This window comes from Solanum verrucosum, unplaced genomic scaffold (assembly GCF_900185275.1).
Source record: "Solanum verrucosum unplaced genomic scaffold, falcon-dt-bn FXZP01000307.1, whole genome shotgun sequence".
NCBI lineage: Eukaryota > Viridiplantae > Streptophyta > Magnoliopsida > Solanales > Solanaceae > Solanum > Solanum verrucosum.
Genome location: NW_026020264.1, coordinates 1,086,125 through 1,105,738, shown reverse-complemented (window position 1 = coordinate 1,105,738; position 19,614 = coordinate 1,086,125). Strand labels below are relative to the sequence as shown.

General features: G+C 31.2%; 4 protein-coding genes and 1 non-coding gene across 6 annotated transcripts in view; 1 reads left to right on the top strand and 4 right to left on the bottom strand.

Annotated features, from left to right (window-relative positions):
- Positions 1-19,614, bottom strand: part of LOC125833719 (citrate synthase, mitochondrial) — a 346,970-nt gene that overhangs the window by 43,834 nt on the left and 283,522 nt on the right. The window lies entirely within an intron of this gene.
- On the bottom strand, positions 549-831 carry LOC125833757 (uncharacterized). The gene has a single exon (XM_049512944.1). The coding sequence runs from the start codon at positions 810-812 to the stop codon at positions 549-551; it is 264 nt and encodes an 87-aa protein (XP_049368901.1). The 5' UTR covers positions 813-831.
- Positions 4,003-4,084, top strand: TRNAS-GCU (transfer RNA serine (anticodon GCU)). The gene has a single exon. It is a non-coding gene; the product is annotated as a tRNA-Ser (tRNA).
- LOC125833752 (uncharacterized) lies at positions 4,165-4,836 on the bottom strand. The gene has a single exon (XM_049512939.1). It carries the CDS (start codon positions 4,713-4,715, stop codon positions 4,296-4,298), a length of 420 nt encoding a protein of 139 aa, XP_049368896.1. The 5' UTR covers positions 4,716-4,836; the 3' UTR covers positions 4,165-4,295.
- On the bottom strand, positions 8,328-9,921 carry LOC125833718 (AAA-ATPase At4g30250-like). Its single transcript, XM_049512902.1, is given in 2 exon segments — positions 8,328-9,783; positions 9,786-9,921. Coding segments are annotated over 2 exon segments (1,548 nt in total). The 5' UTR covers positions 9,898-9,921; the 3' UTR covers positions 8,328-8,347.

Genomic DNA, 19,614 nt, shown 5'->3' with positions numbered 1-19,614 from the left:
TGTAGAAAAGCAAATAAACTTAGTTAATTAAGAATATAACTATGAATTAATTTTGATTAGAGAATAAAGGGAATTCAACTTTGCTTTACTATATTTTACCGTAACTATAATTAAATTCAAAAAGATATTTTATTAATTACTTAATTAAGTTACTATATTTATCTTAAAAATTACCAATCATGCAAAAACTTAAACTCAATAAAAATATACAATCATTTATCTTATCTTGATTAATATAATGTATGGTTTCATACTAATCCTTCTATAGTACGTAGCTATTATCCTTATGGACCATCTAATTAGTTATCCTATCATTAAAAAGGAAAAAATAAATAGAATAGACCTTACTATCGGAGATTAAATTTAATCGTGAACACAGTTCAAATCTTTACAATGACCAACCAACTTATAATTTACAAGATTTAAAATGAGAGAATATTATATATCCCAAATTCACACCAACTAATTTGATTTAACTATCCATGAACAAATCAAAGAATACAAAAACAGCTCACGTAAGCAAAAAAACAAAAAAAAAAAAATCTTTACTAATTGTGATCTTTGAATAACTTGAAAGACTTTGAAGATGTCAACTGATCTTTGAAGGAAGAGGGAGATGGCTCACCGCCGACAGGTAAGTCGGCGAGTGCAGCAGTAATCCGGCGAATGCTTAAAGAACGAACTGTTTTAAAGCTGTATGATCTTTGTGTCTTGGAGAATACGTTTGAAGATTTTGATAGAATCAAATAAACCAAACCTTGGACTAAAATAAAGAGTCCTACTTTGATCAACATATGTTCATCAATCATCATTGTTGTTCCGATTTTGGTAGACTGCGTATAATAGATTCTTGAGAAAAAAAAAGAATTTTAATTTTTTTGAGAGACAAAGGAAGTTGTTGAGAGATAATATGGGAAAAATGGTACGTAAAAGATGTGTATATATAGAAGAAAAAAAAAAGGTTTAAGAGAGTGAAACTTGTGACTTTCAAATTAGGCAGCCTCTTAAAAAACCAATTTAGGTGCCACTTGCCAACTCAGCATTGACATGGTGAAGAAGAACTTTTCAAGTAAAAGGACTACGCGGAAATTTCCATGATATTTGACCACATGTTTTCTCAATCAAGTTTTATTTAAAAAAAAATTGAAAAAAAAAAACAAGAATTTTCTCTTGTCCCTTCTAAGAAAAAAAGAAAATAATTAATTACAAAATTCACAATTTCACTTAATTACGGAATTTAGATTTTGTGTATTTATCATGTATAAATCTTCGTAGTGAGTTTGATATATATAGTAATCTAAAAAAAATAGAGTAATTAATTAATAATCTGTTATAATTAGATAAGTTTTTCATTGATATTAAATCTTAACTGCTTTTTCACTCCTTATATATAACTTAAATAATATTATGTTGTGGATAATTTTTCTTTTTCTTTTTTCTGGAAGGGAGAAAGGGGTAAATAATTATTATGTTGAAAAATTGTGAAAGTAAAGAAATAAGGTGCCCAATACTATAATTAATGAGTTGATAAAATGGGATTACTTCACCATCAAGACCAATAACAGAAAGTTCCTCAATAACAATAAGTATTTAACAGCCATTTGTTGCTTTAACGCATAAATTAATTGCCAACTTGTTTAAAATTGCTTCAAAGAGTGGATAAAATGGAGTCGTCACTGAACATGCACTTCGTCATGGATTACGGTGATCACTAATTTTTTAAGCTTAACATATTGATCTAGTTGCCACGGTCCAAGTTTTTTCTCGGTATTTGTAGATTATGAAATTTTGTAGGATTTGGAAGGTTTTCCTATCCTAAATTCTAGCTTACGCATATATAGAGGATAACATATCCTATTGAAGAAGCATCTCGAATATCACATAAAATCTTGAATATTCATAGAGAGTTTCAAGACAATTAAATTTTATCTTTCTCAAAATCTATCTGATGATCGATTATATCACAAAGGAGGTCCATATTACCATCAAATAAATAGACTATTGTACATGGTCATGTGCTCCCTTATGTGAACATGTTTCATCGACCGTAGGGTTTAAGAAAAAAGAAATTAAACTTTGTGATTTAAAATAAATTATAAGTAATATTATATAATTAATCATTTGATCAAGCGTAAAATAATAATTCTACTATTTGGCTATTGAACTTTTTCCTAATTAGCTAAAATATGTAAATGTTGACCCAAAAATATAATGTATTTTTCTAATCTATTTCATAGTATTATTGAAAATTAAATTACTTATAAATAGGAAAATATAATAATTTTAGGCCAGATTAAAGAAAAGTATGTTATGGAGTATCAAATTTGACCGAGTAGTAAAGTCAAACTTTAACGAGTTAGATAAACGGATAAGGTTAATAAGATATCATGACCATTTTTTCGAACATTATTCTTGGTCAGTTCAACGTCCAATATAATGGCATATATCGGCATGTGTTGATATGAAAATAACCACATGCACGAAAAAGGGACCAAAACCAAATCACCATAAGCCACAAAAATGTCAAAGGTACATATGGGTCAATATTGTTTTCTTCTAAGAATTTCTTATAAATTCGTTTTGATTTAAGATGAGATTGAAATGTTATCTTTAATTAATTCTAAAATTAAGTTGACCCAAGGATTATTGACCAACCATTTTAGGAGAGGCAAGGAAATATAATGTGAAATACATTGAATAATTGATCTGGTTTAATTAGTTCAATTGGTTGAGTTCTTACCTCAAATGCAATTACAATTACAAAACATTTTTTATGCCAAATGTTGTTGGGAGACCCACATCGGTGGGTTCAAAGTTTCTTAGTCTTCTTATATGATCTTGGACAATCATTAATAAAAAGACTTCTAAAATTGAATTAAGGTCAAAATCTATTTTTTTTAGCATGATATCATGGTCAAATCCACCAGATCCTCTTATATGATCGTGAATAGGGATGGCAAAATGGATATACACCTTATTTAAAAATGAATAAAAAACGAGTTAAACTCATACTACTCATTTAAAAGTGGGTAGTTAAATGATAAAAATGTGTAGAAGAGACTCATTTATAAAAGAAATAAAAGTGACATTAATATTTTTTTTAAAGTGTAGAAGGTCAGGGTAGGAATGGGTGGGACAAGGGAAAAAAAACAATTTTTTTTTTAAAAACAAATTTTTTTGGTGAGGGGGCTGGGTGGGTGGGGCTGGAAAGCGGGGGATAGTGATGGTTGGGGTGATCAAAATAGTAAAAAATAAATTTAATTTTTTAGGTGCATGGGTTGTGGGGTGGGTGGGGGGGGGGGGGATAGTGATGGTTGGGGTGATCAAAATAGTAAAAAATAAATTTAATTTTTTAGGTGCATGGGTTGTGTGTGTGGGGGGGGGGGGGGGGGGGGATAGTGATGATGGGGTGATCAAAGTAGTAAAAAATAAATTTATAATTTTAATTTCTTTTAAAAAAATAAATTTATTTTTTTTGGTGTTAGGGTTTGGAGTGTGTGGGTGGGTGGGTGGGAGGCTAGAAGGGGATAGTAATTGTGGGGTGATCAAAATAATAAAAAATAAATTTAATTTTTAGGCGTTGGGGTTGGGTGGACGCGGGGGGGGGGGGGGGGGGGGGGGGGTTATGAGTAGTAAAAAAAGAAAAGAATTGATGCATTGGAGTTGGGGGTGGGCAAATTAAATCTATAAAGTTCTGAGTATTTTATTCGTGGGAGTGGGGTGGGGGGTGAGAAATATTTTTTGCTTTTGAAGCTTTTAACATGATACCTAAATAATATGGAAAAATATGGATACTCATATTATTCATTTGATAACTCATTTTTATCTATTTAAAATATGAATGGAGTCGAGTATTTTACCCATTTTTATTTAACTCATTTTCGACTCGATCTGCCCGTTTGTCACTCCTAATTGTGGACAATCCTTTTGTCGGAGGGATTCGGAAGTATGTCATAGAAATCTTTGTTATGATGAGTTCTGTTCTAAAGAGGGATATCAAATGTCGCTTTGGCCGAGTGGTTAAGGCGTGTGCCTGCTAAGTACATGGGGTTTCCCCGCGAGAGTTCGAATCTCTCAGGCGACGTATTCTTTTTTTGATTTTCACTTTCGTTTCAAACTCTGAATACGAAGAAGGCATATATATAAAAACCAGTAAAATTGCATATATATATAAAAACTAGTAAATTAGGAAGTTAAAATACATAACTGACCACACCACATGGAGATGTGAAAGTTGATATTAAACAACAAACAGAGGAACTTATTCGAAAGCGGTTGGTTATATATGTATACTACTAGGCAGGAAGCTTAGAAGCTTCGAGATCAGCAGCTTGCTTGATCAAACTCTGTTCACTATCATCAAGCGCCATTTGAATCGGCGATGAACCAAGTCCATCCGCGATCGCCAGCATAATTTTCCTCATCTCATTTCCAAATTCCTCTCGATCGACAGTGCCGTTGTGGTCGCAATCAAACTTCTCGAATATGGAATCATAGAGGTCGGTGAGTTCCTCCGGCGTGGCGGCGACGTCGACGCCGAAGTGAGATTCAATGAGATGGAGAGATTCGAAGGCTTTGCGGAGCTCGGATCGAGACAAAACGCCGTCGTTATTCAGGTCCAAATCGGTAAATCCCTTATCAATTGACTTTGTGAAAGCAGCTTCGTCGTTAACGAAATCTCGAATTGTTGATCCGTCTATGATCACCACACCCATTTTTATTTAATTTTTTCAAGTGTTTGAGAAATTGTTCTATTGATTATGGGGAAATTGGAATAGGATTTATGGTTGGGGAATTATGCCAATTTGTTAAATTAATTAGAATGTGAAAACTACGCCACCATATTTTAAGATATAAAGATATACTTTCCGAAAGTATAAACAGTCGGTGGATACCTTGTCATTAGAGCATGAATGTATCATATTATGACACGTGGTTTTCTCCTTTGATTTTCTATTACCAGTACTTCTTTTTTCTATCTCCAAACATATTTGATATTTATATTGAAGCTCTACTATAATTCATGTTGTGTAGAGTCTTATTCAAGAGGAAGTCTTCCTATCAAATAATTCTCTATATTCAAAATAAAAGTCGAGATCTTTGATTAAGAAAAAATAGCCCTACTTAGTACTCACTGCACCATATCCTTTAATAGTAGGAGTACGTTTTTTCGTTTTTTAATACTTTCTTCATTCACTTTTATTTGTCGTGGTTTCATTTTTTAGAGACTATAAAAACTTTGACTAACATTTTACGATGTATTTTTCATCATATTGATATACAAAAAATTGCAATTTATAGTACTTTTTGTATAGTTTTTGAAAATTAAATTTTTTTATTTAAAATAACAAATTAATGCAATCTCATTTAACTTTAAAAATTAGTCAACTTAATTTTTGAAAAGCGAAACATGACAATTAAAAGTAGACCGAGGTAGTATGAGAATATTTGTTTCAAGTAGAGATGTGCAATGGTGCAAGTAAAGAGGATTGAGGACAACCACTACTTTCATCATCAATACTATCCCCTTAAATTGTCCCAAAAAAGAATTATATACTCTCTCCGTCTATTTTTATTTGTTATTATTTAATTTGACATATTTGTTAAAAATTAGTTATTGATATAGGTATTTTATCAAATTGTCCCTATTAAATATAGAGATTTCTGAAATATTTTTAAGGGAAAATTGTATATAATAGCAAACTATTAATTCAAATTAAATGCTATAACCACAATTTGATTTAATTGTAATCCGTAACAAACTGTTTCCATTCGCCTCTCTCCCTGAAATTCTCGCTCGCCAGTCTCTCCCTCGCCTCTCTCACTTTATACAAACACAAATGTATAAAATGCCTTTGTGTTTGTATAAAATGAGAGAAAAATGTATATATACAAATACAAATACATCTATTTTCGTCCTCTATACTTATAATTATACAAATACAGATCTTCCCTACTCAGTTCTCTTTTATCTTTTCACTTTATACAAACACAGATTATACAAGTTACAATGTATAATTTGTGTTGTATAAAGCGAGAGAGTGATTTGATATACAAACGTTTTATTTCGATTCAATTGTATACAAATTCAACTTTTATGCAGATATACAAACACATAAAATTGAATTGAGAGGCTGTCAGCGATTTATACAAATGAGAGGCAATCAACGATTTTATACAAATCTCATGCACCCAACGATTTATACAATCTGATGCTCCATAGCAAACATACAACGCAATTATGCAAGCTATAACTATAGTATACAAATTTGATTTTTATGTTTGCTAAATGCAAAAGTTGTTCTATTTTTAAATGGTAGGGGAAAATGGAGAATAGGGTAAATAGGTAATTTGTCCTAAATAGTTACTAATGTTATAAAAAAAATTTATTGAGGTTCCACTTATTTGATAAAAAAATCATAAAGAGATATTTTTTTATTTAGGAATTCATTTTTTTAAAGAATAATTTTGAAAATTGCAAAGCTTTTCATATGTTTTAAATTTAGTGCCAAAACCTATATTACATAAATTGGAAGGGACATAATCTAGTATTTACTAAGGAAAGATGGTGATGGGGGCCCCATTAAGGTGAATGTTATTGAACTCAAATGTTAAAAGCCATGCAAAAAATTCCTTCTACGTCCATTGCTACTGTAAGACCACCAACAGGGGGAGATGAGCAGTTCTTTATTTTCTTTTGATATTTCATTTCGTGATCGGAGCACACAATAGAGACCCAGTTAAATTTGGATCGCTCACTGTAGGATCCATTTGAGGGTGACACTCCCAACATGATTTTCTCCATACTGAGGATTCGAATTCGAATCTGAACCCTCTGATTAAGGATAAAGTAGTTCCAACACTGCATCTCAATTATGTTGATTGGGAGAGAATAGTTCTCTACTATGTCTTCTTGAATTTGCATATTTTAATGTACGTACACTTTTAGTTGAGCAGTCGTCTTAACGTATATATATATTTTTGTAAATAGTTGAAAAAAAATTAAAAGACATATTTAAAAATTAAAATTTTATTTGGTTATACATTTTAATTTTTTTAAAAAAAAATTGAAATTTGTGAGTGAAAAACTGATCAAAATTATTTTTTCAAACTTAAAGTTCGTCTTTAATTTCATTTTTCGGAATCAGTCGGATGTATAATTTATAATATTCAAACACAAGTTGATAGTCTAAATACTATTATTCAACATCAAGTTAGAATATATTTTGATACTTCATTTCATCCAAATTTTATTTAAATGCTCTTAGACTTTCCAACTGACTTTTCTTGTGGCATATACATATTCTGCTTACTGCTCAGTCTAATTCCTTATAGTATATCTCTTGTATTAAAGGAAGAAAATATGAAACAATAGGTGTTAAGCACAACAATTTGGGCTGTAGCTTGGGCTTCCTCAAGAAAATCTCTGCTTAACATGGATTGTAATCCAGTACTCTGAGATGCCATTAAATATGAGCCCACATCAACCAATGTACAAGTATAAACCATGACATGTTTCCATAGTTTAAACCATGACATTAAAAGATATTTTGTTACATTTTATATATTTTTAGTTTAAGACCACAAATTTTAAAAAATTATTTTACTTTCTTAGACTTGTGGCTCATTTGATTGGGGAAACAAGTTATCTCGGGATTAATTATCCGAGATTGTTATCCCACCCTGGGATAAAAATAATCCTACAATCTCAGATTAACTAATTTCGTGATAAGTTATCCTTTGATTATTTTTCTGAATAAACTTGGAATAAACTCATTATAAAATTAATTTCGAAATTAGTTCTTTTATTCTTCACAACAAATAAGTCCTCTCAAGTTAAAACAAGACAAATAAATTGAAATATTTTGATAAGTATTAGTTAATGATACATTCCACTATGTCCCAGGGGCTGACAGCCAGTTGGCAAAGCTCTTCTGTCTTTTCTTCTAAATGCCTCTTCTCAATTCTTATAATAACCGTATTGTACTTCTCTCCAAAATAACCATTATGTTTCTTGACCTTTAGGTTCATCTAAGGTCAAGTTCACTTCATCTATTATTCTACATATATACTTCTGTTAAGATTTATAATTTGGACGGTAGCATCATGCATTTTCTAGTGACACTTACTTCTTTATTACTAATTTGACTTATTGAAATATAATATCTAAATGTTCCCTAAAGTGAACACCACATATCTTAATAAAATGGGGTACCCAAATCCAGCCAAAAACTTCCATTTCAAACTGAGTCGTACGTAAACTAGATAAACTTTAACATATTACATTGACCCCACCTTCATTAACAGATTAACCTAACTGAGTTAGATAATCATCCATTAATTACATTTATACACCTCTTCTTCCTGAGTCAGACTTGGTCAATGATCTAAGTCTTACTAAGAATTTGACATTTTTATCCCTAGTTGACCCTTCTTTCTTCTTCTTTTTCTCCGGTGAACCTTCCGGACAATGATCCGGCGACTCCATCAATCTCCTACCTATACTCTTCGGCGTCCTTGCCATGTCATCGTACTCGTGTCCTCCCTCCGTAGCATCCACGTCAGCACCTAATATCTTTGCTTGCATGGCGGTCAACACGGACTTCACCGCCACGTCAGCATCCCTCCTGTTCCTCAACAAGATCTCTCCTATATGAGCTGGCGTGAGGGTCCCACCTGACCTTATGCAGCTCTCCACGACGTCGAATAGCACGTGCGAGTCCAACCCTAGGTAATTCTTCACCAAGACTTTGAAGGCATGCATCCCACACGTGCCAAGGCTAACATGCATGTCCATTCTCCCACATCTAACCAACGCCGGGTCTACATTGTCTTTGTGATTTGTAGTGAAAACAATCACCTTCTCTTCTCCACAACACGACCATAGCCCGTCGGTGAAGTTCAACAAGCCAGATAACGTCACACGTCCGTTATCTTCTGCATTATCGCTCATCATGACATGGCGATGATTCTTCTTCTGCATTGTTTGGACGTTCCTCCTTTTTGCCATCCTATCGCCCGTTAAGTTAATAGAACAATCGATGTCCTCAATAACGATGATGGATCGATTTGTTGTTTGTATGAGTAACGCTCTGAGCTCAGAGTTGTCAGAGACTTTGCTGAGCTCGAGATCATACACGTCGTAGCAAAGGAAGTTTGCTATAGCAGCAATGAGGCTAGATTTTCCTGACCCTGGAGGTCCATATAGCAAGTATCCACGCTTCCATGCACGTCCGATTTTATGGTAAAACTCTTTCCCTTGAGAAAATGCAGTTAGGTCATCCATGAGTTGTGTTTTCAGCTCCGGCTCGAGGGCGAGCGTCTCGAACGTGGAAGGGTGGCGAAAGGGGACAGAAGACCAGCCAGATTCATACGAACCATGGCCGTTATTAGTAAAAAGTCTCCTCTCACGAGATACCCTCTCGAACTCCTCAGCTCGAGAAGTTACCTGCTCGAGGTAAGGAGTGAGGAGCTCAAGTCGATGACGTTTAGGGAGTTTGAGGGTGAAGCTACGCTTCTCCTCAACGGAATCCTGAATGTTATCGACTTGATGCGTCCAAGTAAGGTGGTGTCCGCGGAAAGCGTCGTGCACCATCTGATTAGGCGCAACGGTGTAGGAAATGCGGTTGGAAGATTTAGAGCGAGAGAGAGTAAGACGACGGCAAGTGGAAGAAGAATTAATAGAGTTCAAGTAAAGATTTACGTGTCGATAAAGATCGTTAACGTCAACGCCACAATAACCGTTAAATTCTGGGATTTCGAAGTAGGAATAGGGCTGAAGAAATCTTGAATAGATTCATAGAAAGAATGAAATAAGGATACTAGCTGAGTTGGCAAAACGTTTTGAACAACGGTTAGTAGGCCTAAGAAAGACCAGATTTGTGACAATATCTCCATGTTTGATGATTGTTTGTTGGAGAAGAGAGACAGAGAAATAGAGATGAAGTTTGGGAGATATTTAGTGTGTGTAAATATAGTTTAATTTTGCTAAAAAGGAAAATAAAGTGACTGTTTGAGAGCTGAAAAGAGAGTGTAAACAAAAGTAGAAAGCAAAAGATAGGAATGGAGCCGACACTGCTCTTTACTTTTACTTTTCTCTTTCCGTGCAAACGAATATAATGCAGTTAAACCAACCGTCAATAACATATTCAATATAATTAATCACGCTTCTAAATGTAAAGTATAACAATTTACCTCTATTTTGTAAAGATAATAAAAAATATTTTTATAAATTCTCGACTCAAGTAAATTAAAACATAAATATAATAGAACTCATTCTCGATAATCTAATATACTAACTATTTTTCCCTTTGGTTCTTGGCCAAGAAGGAATGCAGGTAATTAGCAAAAACAGAGTTGGAGTAAAAGTGATAGGATGGTGTTAATTGGCTTTTTTTTTTACACTTAAATTAGGGGTGATAAAATTAATCCTTAATACATTGTACTATAGTCTAATCTTTTGTTGGATATATATTACATATGAAAATTCGTTTTTTTTTGTTAGTATTGTTTAATAATTAAATAAATAAATTTAAAACTTAGTAAAAATTAATTAGATGAGTTGGAGTATAACCAATTGTTTTGATTATATATCTTGATCCAATTCATTTCAATGCAAGTGACATTTTCACCAATCATCCAATCCATTTGGACCTTCTCAAATTCAACAAATGTTCATTTGACACCCTACTTAAAGTCAATTAATTATAAGTTCTAACTCCACTATATGAATAGTTATATGCTTATTTTGTCCTAGCTTGTCCCATTAAGTTTTGACTTAAGTGTAATTTTTCACTTTTACCCATCATGACATGATTTACTTCAAATTGGTAGTGGATTAATATCGTTTTTATTGATCAGCCCAAGACAAAAATCATCGTTTATTATTATATAAAAAATAATTATCAGGCTGGAATATAGTAAAATAGTTACTCTCCGTTTAAAAAAGAATGACCTTCTTTCCTTTTTAGTCTGTTTCAAAAAGAATAATTTCTTTTTTTTTTGGTAACATTTTATTTTCAGCTTTCCACGTGACATATTTAAGGCCACAAGATTAAAGGACAATTTTGTACATTTGACATAACTTTAATTTATGATCACAAGATTCAAAAGTCTTATTTATTTTCTAAACTTCGTACCAAGTCAAACTAGGTCATTTTTTGTGAAACGGATTATAATTAAATCATCACATAATGAAAGTCTTAACAATTTAAGGAGAAGATTTATAATGGCACACACGAAGACATTGGAATTTGAAGTAGGAAAAGAGGGGCCCTTAATTTGCTTTAAACAATTATTTATTTTTCACTTTAATATGCAGCTTTAGCTTTAAGTTTCAGTAGAATTGGGTCTTTGTATGTTAGAGAATGTTATTTGGAATTATTTACTCATCATGGCACAAATCAACATTTTCTCCTAATCATCTTTCATGTACACATTAATTAATAAAAGCTACGTAATCATTGTAAGATTGATATATAATTATTTCAGCTTTAATTTTATACTTATTAAACTTTGATATATATTACCATGACTATATAGCTTGCATATATCAAGATTCAAGGGCAGATAAATTGAATAAGGCGATTATTTTCATGTACAAATTAAAGAGAAGAAATTGACTAGCCTATTATGGCTGGGAAATTGGACAATTGTATGGTTACTATTTTGGCTAAATTGAGATATGCTAATTTATTAATTTCTTGCCTTTTAAAAACTGGCCGAACATAATCCGAAATTTATTTCATAAAAAAAAGTATTTCAAACAAAGTTTCTTAAAGATAAATTTATTTTTTGAGCTTCAACAAAGGCAAATATATTTGAGGTTTCTTTTCCCCATCTTTACTTAATAAAATTATCTTGTAAATGTGAGAAAAGGGATTCCTATAATTAATTATCACCTTATATTGACAAGCTTGAGCCTTAATTTATTCCCTTTTGTGTTTCACTTTAACAAATGGTTGTCTCTCTTAATTATATCTATTTTATGTTATTTTGTCTTTCTTATCATACGAGTACTATTCTATAGGTACGTACTTACGTCTCTTTTATGAAGATGCTGCACTCACAATTAATCACATTTTTATGGCTCATATTTCAATAATAATTGGGTCTTATATATGTCAAACTTAAATTTCATCAGACTCAAAGATTTTTCCCTGTATAAAGAGAATTTTATGGTAGCACATCTGCTACTTCACATTCACATTTGTTATATGTTAGGAAAAAAGAAAAAGAAGCAAGGAGCCAGATTGACACTAAAAGCCAAAATTTTAAAGCATTTTTTTTTTTAAGGAAGGGGAAGGGGGATTAGAATATATATTAATTAGTTGGAGGTCAGCCTTGTTGAAAGTGGTAAAGAATAAAGCCAAAAAAGCAATTTGCGGCACATGTTCATGGATTAACACATAAATTGTCTTTTGTGCCTTTTGATGAATACTCATCCACCATTTTCCTCACTATAAAAGTTGTCCAGAAAAAAAAAAAGTTGAACACATCTAAAACTGGCTAATGCGTTCAAGACCAATGTCTATAATTTGGTTATTATGTTCTAGGATATACTTGATACCTATATATATGATTAGTAAAAATATTAATAATTGAATGAAATGGAATGCTGAGCAATGATGCATAGTATAAAGTCCAGATTAAAAGATTTATTTAGTGACTAAAATTATATGCAATACTACTTGATTTTCTAAGAATGGAGATAGATATTTGTGCTAAGGAGCGTTTTCTTTTTAATAATGGACCCGAGATGAATCTGAATTAATCTGTCAATATGTTCTGTATATGACTATACAAAAAAGAAGCTCTTAGGTTTGTATTAACATACATATTATTTCCTTTAATTTGACCCTCATTTCCATAATTAGAATCTAATCATGGTCACACAGTCAAGTGGGCAGGAGTCTTCTTGACCACGTTTAGATGACAAAAAAAATTAAAGAAGAAATGAGTGGGGAAAATGATAAGGGAAAGGGGGAATAAATAAATTTAGTTTGAGGTGAGAGCTTTATGTAATTGGAGGTGGATAAAAGGAAAAGCTTTAGAAAAAAAGATATTATAGCAAAGCCCAGCACCAAAATACGCTTTGGATCTCGTTTAGAATGTACTACCAAAATTAAGGTAGGAAGGTGTTTGACTTGATTGAGATCATAAGATTAAACGACTACATACATCTTTAATTTAAGATTATAAGATTCAAAAGTCTTAAATTGATGCAGGGATCAGTATCATGGTGGTGGTGGTGTTTGTGACGAGTGTGTATATCTCTTTGTTTTTCTATTTTATTTTATATGACACTACTGTCAATTCATGTGTTTCGCTTCAAATAGTAAGTAACATCCAATCGCATGTTAATAGTAAGAAATTTTAACTATAATATTATATTATAAACCTTAATTACTCGTAGATCATGATTTTCCAAATCATAATTACATTGTGTGTATACCATTTATATTTTATAATGATTATGATACCATTTGAGTTTAATTTTCAAGGGGAGTAGATGAAAAAATGGCAAAGATATTGGAGAGAGGGGCACTTTTGCTTTAGAAAAATTGCTTTGTTTCCAAACTTTAATTTACAACTTTAGCTTTATGTTTGATCAGTAGAATTAGGTCTTTATATGTGTGAGAATGTTCTTTGGAATAATTTACTCATCATGAAGATATATATAATCAAAACCAACAATGTCAATGTCATCAAGATATATTTTTTTATTTTCATGTCCAAAATCTGTTATCCTAATAATATGTATAACTCCATAAAATAAAATGGTTAAGAGCTTGTTTGTTTTCATTTAGAAGGAGAGGAAATTAATTAGCAAATTTTGAGGTTTCTTTCTAATTTTCTTTTCTTCTTCTTTCTTTCTTAATTACCTTTTTTTTTTGGTTGGGGGTGCAAGTGGGGAGTTAAAGACGCTTCTTTTTCTTTGCATTTTTTCTCATCTTTCTATAAGTTATGCTTCTTTTTTTTTGGGTAAGAGTTAGTGATCTTTTTACTCTACACGTATATTATTGACTTTAATTCAAGTTTCTGCTAAATGTGAGAAATTAAGAGATTCCTCAACTACCTTAACATGATAGAGCTTTTATCCATTTCACTTTAGCAAATGGTTTGAAGTATATATTAAAAGACAAAAAGAAACAAAAGATATAGCTAGGTTGACAATAAAAGCTAAAGATGTCAAGAAATTTTTATTTGAGAGCCCCTATTGAGACTTCAGAGTAATAAACAATTTTAAAAAAACCAAGAACAAAGTGCATGTGGCAAATTCTTTGGCTTAAAATGAATATTTACCTAATTTGAGATGAGACAAATTAATGTTGTGAATGATGAAATTATGCAATAAATAATTATGTGTGTAGATGTGGTTTAATTATGGCTTTCAACTTTTATTAATTAATACATACGTGTATATATACTTTCTTTAATATCTTTAGGATTTTTTCTTTTCTTTTTTAGTGAGAAACTAGTCATGTTTAAAAACTATTATAGTCATGTGGGGAAGAGTCTTAGCTTGTTGAACAATTTAGTTGCTGTAAATGTCAAAAAAGAGGAAATGAGGTGAATGAAAGGAAAGAGAATCATTTTTGTTCTTAACAAAAGCTTTATTCTATGTATGTATGTAGATGGAGATAAAGAAAAAAAGACTATAGACAAAAGACATTAGCAAAGGCCAAATAAAAAAAAATTAAGCTTTGGATTCCCTTTAGGCGTGCATATACTAATTAAAATTGAGCTTTTCATCATACTAAAATTAAGTTGCTCTATGGGAAAAGTCGTACCAATAATATTGTGTGCACACACGTAGAGAAACAATAACAAATGAACAAAAAGAAAAATGACATGAGTTGAGTTTCGTGACTTGTGGTTTATGTTGTGTATTAGTGTATATATGTACGAATATTGATGAATATTTTAACAATTGACATATGTTTTTTTTATACTATATACATGTATTTATGTATAAATACATTAAATATTTGATAATATATTGATGAAATTGATATCAAATACACCGGATGAAATTGATAAATATTAAATATACTGGATAAAATTAATTTATGAAAAATTTATAAATGACATTTATTAGACTAATATTTTCAATTATAGCAGTAGAATAAAACTTTCAAATTGTAACAATAAAAAATTTCAGGTTGTAACATTTTATTAAAAAAAAAAAACTAAAAACTATTTTTTAAATATCATAAAAAAATGGATAACATTAAGGATAATTAATAATGCCATAAATTTAGGGGATTCAAAATAAAATAGGAATATTTGATTTCCTTTTTTTACTCAATCAGTTATAATTAAATCAAAAATTAAATTTTATTATTTTTCAAACGTTTCTCTCTCCCTCTAATTTTTTTCTGTCAATTTGTTTTCCTTTTTTTACTCAATCAGTTAAAATTAATTCAAAAATCAGATTTTCTTTTTGTTATTCAAACGTTTCTCAGTCCCTCGATTTTTTTCTGTGATTGTCGTCATTCACGACTAATTCCAAAATATTCTTGGTTCAAAAATCTTTTTTTTATGGTAATGGACAGATTCTTATCAATATTAATAAAACATGTTGTGGATAAAATTTGTATTAGGTTGGTATGAAATTTGAATATAAATACAACATATTTATTATTCCTTTGTATTATGTACGACAAACTGTTATTTTTTTATGAAATGTGTTTTATGGTATGAATTCTGGTAGACTGTTTGGAATGACATTGATGTGAATAAGTAATGACGAGTGTGTATAAATTTGTGTGAGAAGAATGAAGTTGTGGATGAAATTTGTATTATCTTGGTATGAAAAGTGAATATAAAGGGACCTTTAGATTTGGGTCTTTTAATTAGGATATATCTTAGAGGAACTTGGGTGGATATTGGGTTATGGGGCGGATAGTTGGTTTATGGGTTAAAAAAAAATGTCAAACGGGTAGTTCATTAGGATTAAGACACGTGTAAAAAATGAGGGGTCCGTTAGTGAGAGGGGCATGTGTGTACCTATAATTGGACCGCAGGGGCTTATGTGGACGCAAAGTATAACGGAGGGTATAGACGTACCATTTATTAAAGTTCGGGGTAAATCCATCCTTTTTCCCAAATTGAAAAGCATGTAATAATTAAAAGTCTAAGCTACAATCAACTATCTCAAATATGTTTTTCGTGGTCTTGGTGTATGATAATTGATAGTATCCGGAGCATGTTTTTTTGCTATGTGGGGTCCACCAAATTTGCTAGCAACAGTTGTTGTGTCGTAATTTTCCTAACATTTAGAAAAATCACTTTTTGAAATGTTTTAAGTATAAAACAATTTGAGAAATACTTAGGAAGAGTCGCCACTTAATTTTTTAAAGAAATCAAGAAAACTTATAATTTTCAAAGATTTAAACAGAAAAAAAATCATTTGAAAATACCAAAGAAGGTTCGGGGTTCAATTTACACTTCGAGAAGGATTTAAGCATTCGAAGTGCCCGCTAACATGCGGTTGACCTGCGACTTGACTAAAATATATTTTGACTATTTTTTAGAAAAGGTTATTTAACATAAAAGGAATAACTTACAATATTTGGTTATTTTATTTTATTTTTAGAGAAAAGGGATTCAAAATGAAATATTTGTCTTGAAATACAAGTGATTGGAATATTAATAAAACTAGATTAATTAGAATTTATTTAATTCATCCAATTTAATAAATTAAAACATGAAAATTATTTCTTATTAATTGACTAACCTTTTTTGAGAAAACGACTTAAGTAAGTACACTTTTTTTATTTTTTTTTATTATTATCATTATTATTAATCAATGAAAAAGGTTATGACTAACATTTTTTAAAGTTTATTAAGAAAAAGAAAAAGAAAAAAAAAACTTTAACTTAGAACAATTTTGCAATGAGTAAAAAAAATGATTTAAATGAAGAAGATCCTTAAAGAACGCGCCTTTAAAAATTTACAAAAATGATTTAACATAAAAAATATATAATATTTTACGATATTCGATTAACTTTGATAAAATAGTTCAATAAAGAATAATTTTTAGTTTTTTAGAAAATAGGATCTTAATTGAAACAACTTGGTCAATTAGGATTTTAACAAAATTAGATTAATTAAAATTATTTACGTCATTTTATTTTTTTAGAAATAATAATTCGAACCAACTTGGTAGATAAACCAAGAAATTATTTTAATCTAAATAAAGATATGTGAAAGTTTTGACTAAAAAAAAATAATATTTGAATAAGTATAAGAGTTGATAAAATGAATTATTTTTAAAGAAACTAACATAAAGAATATGGTTCATCTTTTGGGGAATTCAACTAAGTTAATTAAAAATTTTAAAGTTAGAGTTAAACAACAAATAATAAGTAATCGCAATTAAATAATTAAAGCGTAAGGGAGAAATTGAATTTGGGCCTTTCTTGGGCCAAATTCGCTACTGTTTTTGGGAATTTTACTCAATCCCGTTTTTGTATACACTTGATGTATATCAGTGTATATCGGCATGTATATCAGCCCTTTTCATGTATATCTTGCTTCCAAACTCATGTATTTCGCATCAGCCCTGTATCCCTGCGTTTTTTACCTATATATCGATGCATATAGCTGTATACATCTTGTATACAACCCTTTTCGAACTTTTCAAGCTCTGTTTCAGCTTCCAATTTCTCGAAATGATGAGTTCAACTCGACAAGAAGTAAGATTGGGCCTCCGTGGCCCAACTCGATATGCAAGGAGTGAGGGAGGGAGTTCAGTGAGCTCAACCGCAACGATTCAATCCAGAAAAACATAAAAAAAAAAAAAAAAAAAAAAAAAAAAAAAGAACAAGAATTAGCAGAAGAGGAATGCAGATAGCAAATTGATTCAACTAAAATAAGAATATCATAGCATTTAAAGCTAGCAAAGAAGTTATTCACAGAATGGTCAAAACTCAATATAATGTTAACATTCTAACCATGGTACAACACGACTTTGACTAAATCAAAATAGATTCTACGACGAACTAGAGGCAAATAAAATTAATATGGCCACAATACTTAGATAATCCTAAACTTAACACTAATCTTGGAAGGCATCAGGTGGAATGTTAGTAAAATCATTTTTTATTTAGCCAACTTTTCACTTTATGGTCACAACTTTAATGAGCTTTAAACAAATAAACAATAGATCAATTATAAGGAAAGGAGAAGATAAACCAGCAGCTATCAAAACAGAACAGAAGCAAAACATAAACTACTTTGATAATTGTTGAAGTGAATCCTACGACCTCCTACTTACCGACATCGTAATCTTTATGAGTTTGAACAACAAAGCCAACAAGATAAGAAAATTACTAATAAGAAACAAAAATAATAATAATAATAATAATAAAAAATGATCCATTACATTTTACTTAAGCATTTTTTCGACTAAAACTTAGACTAAATGGAGACATAAATTCGATTAAAACAGGACATGTTACACGAATGAGATAATAAATCCCAAGCAATTGAGAGAAGCGGAAGAAAGAGACATTCAAAACCAACTTGATTACGGATGGCAAGATTCAATTTTAGCATGATTTACGGATGAAGATGATAAAGACATACAACTGAGAAACTAACTAGCAATAATAGATCATTTTAATAAGGCGAGTTTAGCACAAGAAAATGCTCCAGAGATTTGGAAATGACCAATTTATTGATTCAAGTTAACTCGAATTACCCGATAACGAAAGATACGTAATCAACATTATTAAATAAGAGATTTAGAGGTGCAGCAACCATCAGGTGGATTATGGAATTTACTCTTAAAAGCAACTCACATGATTTATACTAGTTAGAATAACAAGAAGAAAATAGAACGAAACCGACTCAATGCCATACGGAATTAGTAAAGCTTCGAGCAAAACAAACCAAAACAATAGTTGAATCAACAAACAAGCTTATGTCAAAGTTTTGCAACCAACAGTAAGTCATGACACTCCCAGGATACCAACATCTAACACTACACAACTATCAAAAGCAAATCGTCCTTACATTAGGCACAAAAGAGGCGTGAATCAAAGACGAGTATTACCTTTTATGGGGCAGAGAACTGGACGACAACAAGCTTGAGGGGCAGCGATTCTTTTACCACGAACTTCGAATAGGAACAGCAAGCTAAGAAAATCCAAGCGTCAATCCTCTCGTAACTTAGATTCAAAAAGCTAGATGTAAAGTTTTCAAGTGTATGAGTGATTATTGTCTAAGAACTAAACTCTAAAACTCTTTTGCCAACTTATTTATCGTGTATGACCTCAAATCCAAATTAATTTTTTTTCCGTCTCCCCCTGTCACTTGTATGTAAAGAATTATTTATAGGGGAAGTTGGGGCAATTTAGGTCGATGAAAATTGGACGAGGGCAAGGGCAGAAACGGAAATTACCATCCAATCTTTGATTCAAATTTTCCCAAGGACCAAGGAACTGCTGCTTGTACAAGATTTCAACCGAAATCCCCTAAAATCTGGATGACAAGATCAAGGTGGGCGGCTATGGCAGATAAAGCCGTGGGAGCTGTTGCTAGTTGACGCGTGAGGGAGAAGAAAACACGTCCTGCTGCTGTCTGGTTCACACGGAGAAGAAGAGA

What these genes read in the sequence shown, in the direction of transcription:
- LOC125833757 (XM_049512944.1), bottom strand. Translation starts at nt 812, where the DNA reads ATGATGATTGATGAACATATGTTGATCAAAGTAGGACTCTTTATTTTA.
- LOC125833752 (XM_049512939.1), bottom strand. Translation starts at nt 4,715, where the DNA reads ATGGGTGTGGTGATCATAGACGGATCAACAATTCGAGATTTCGTTAAC.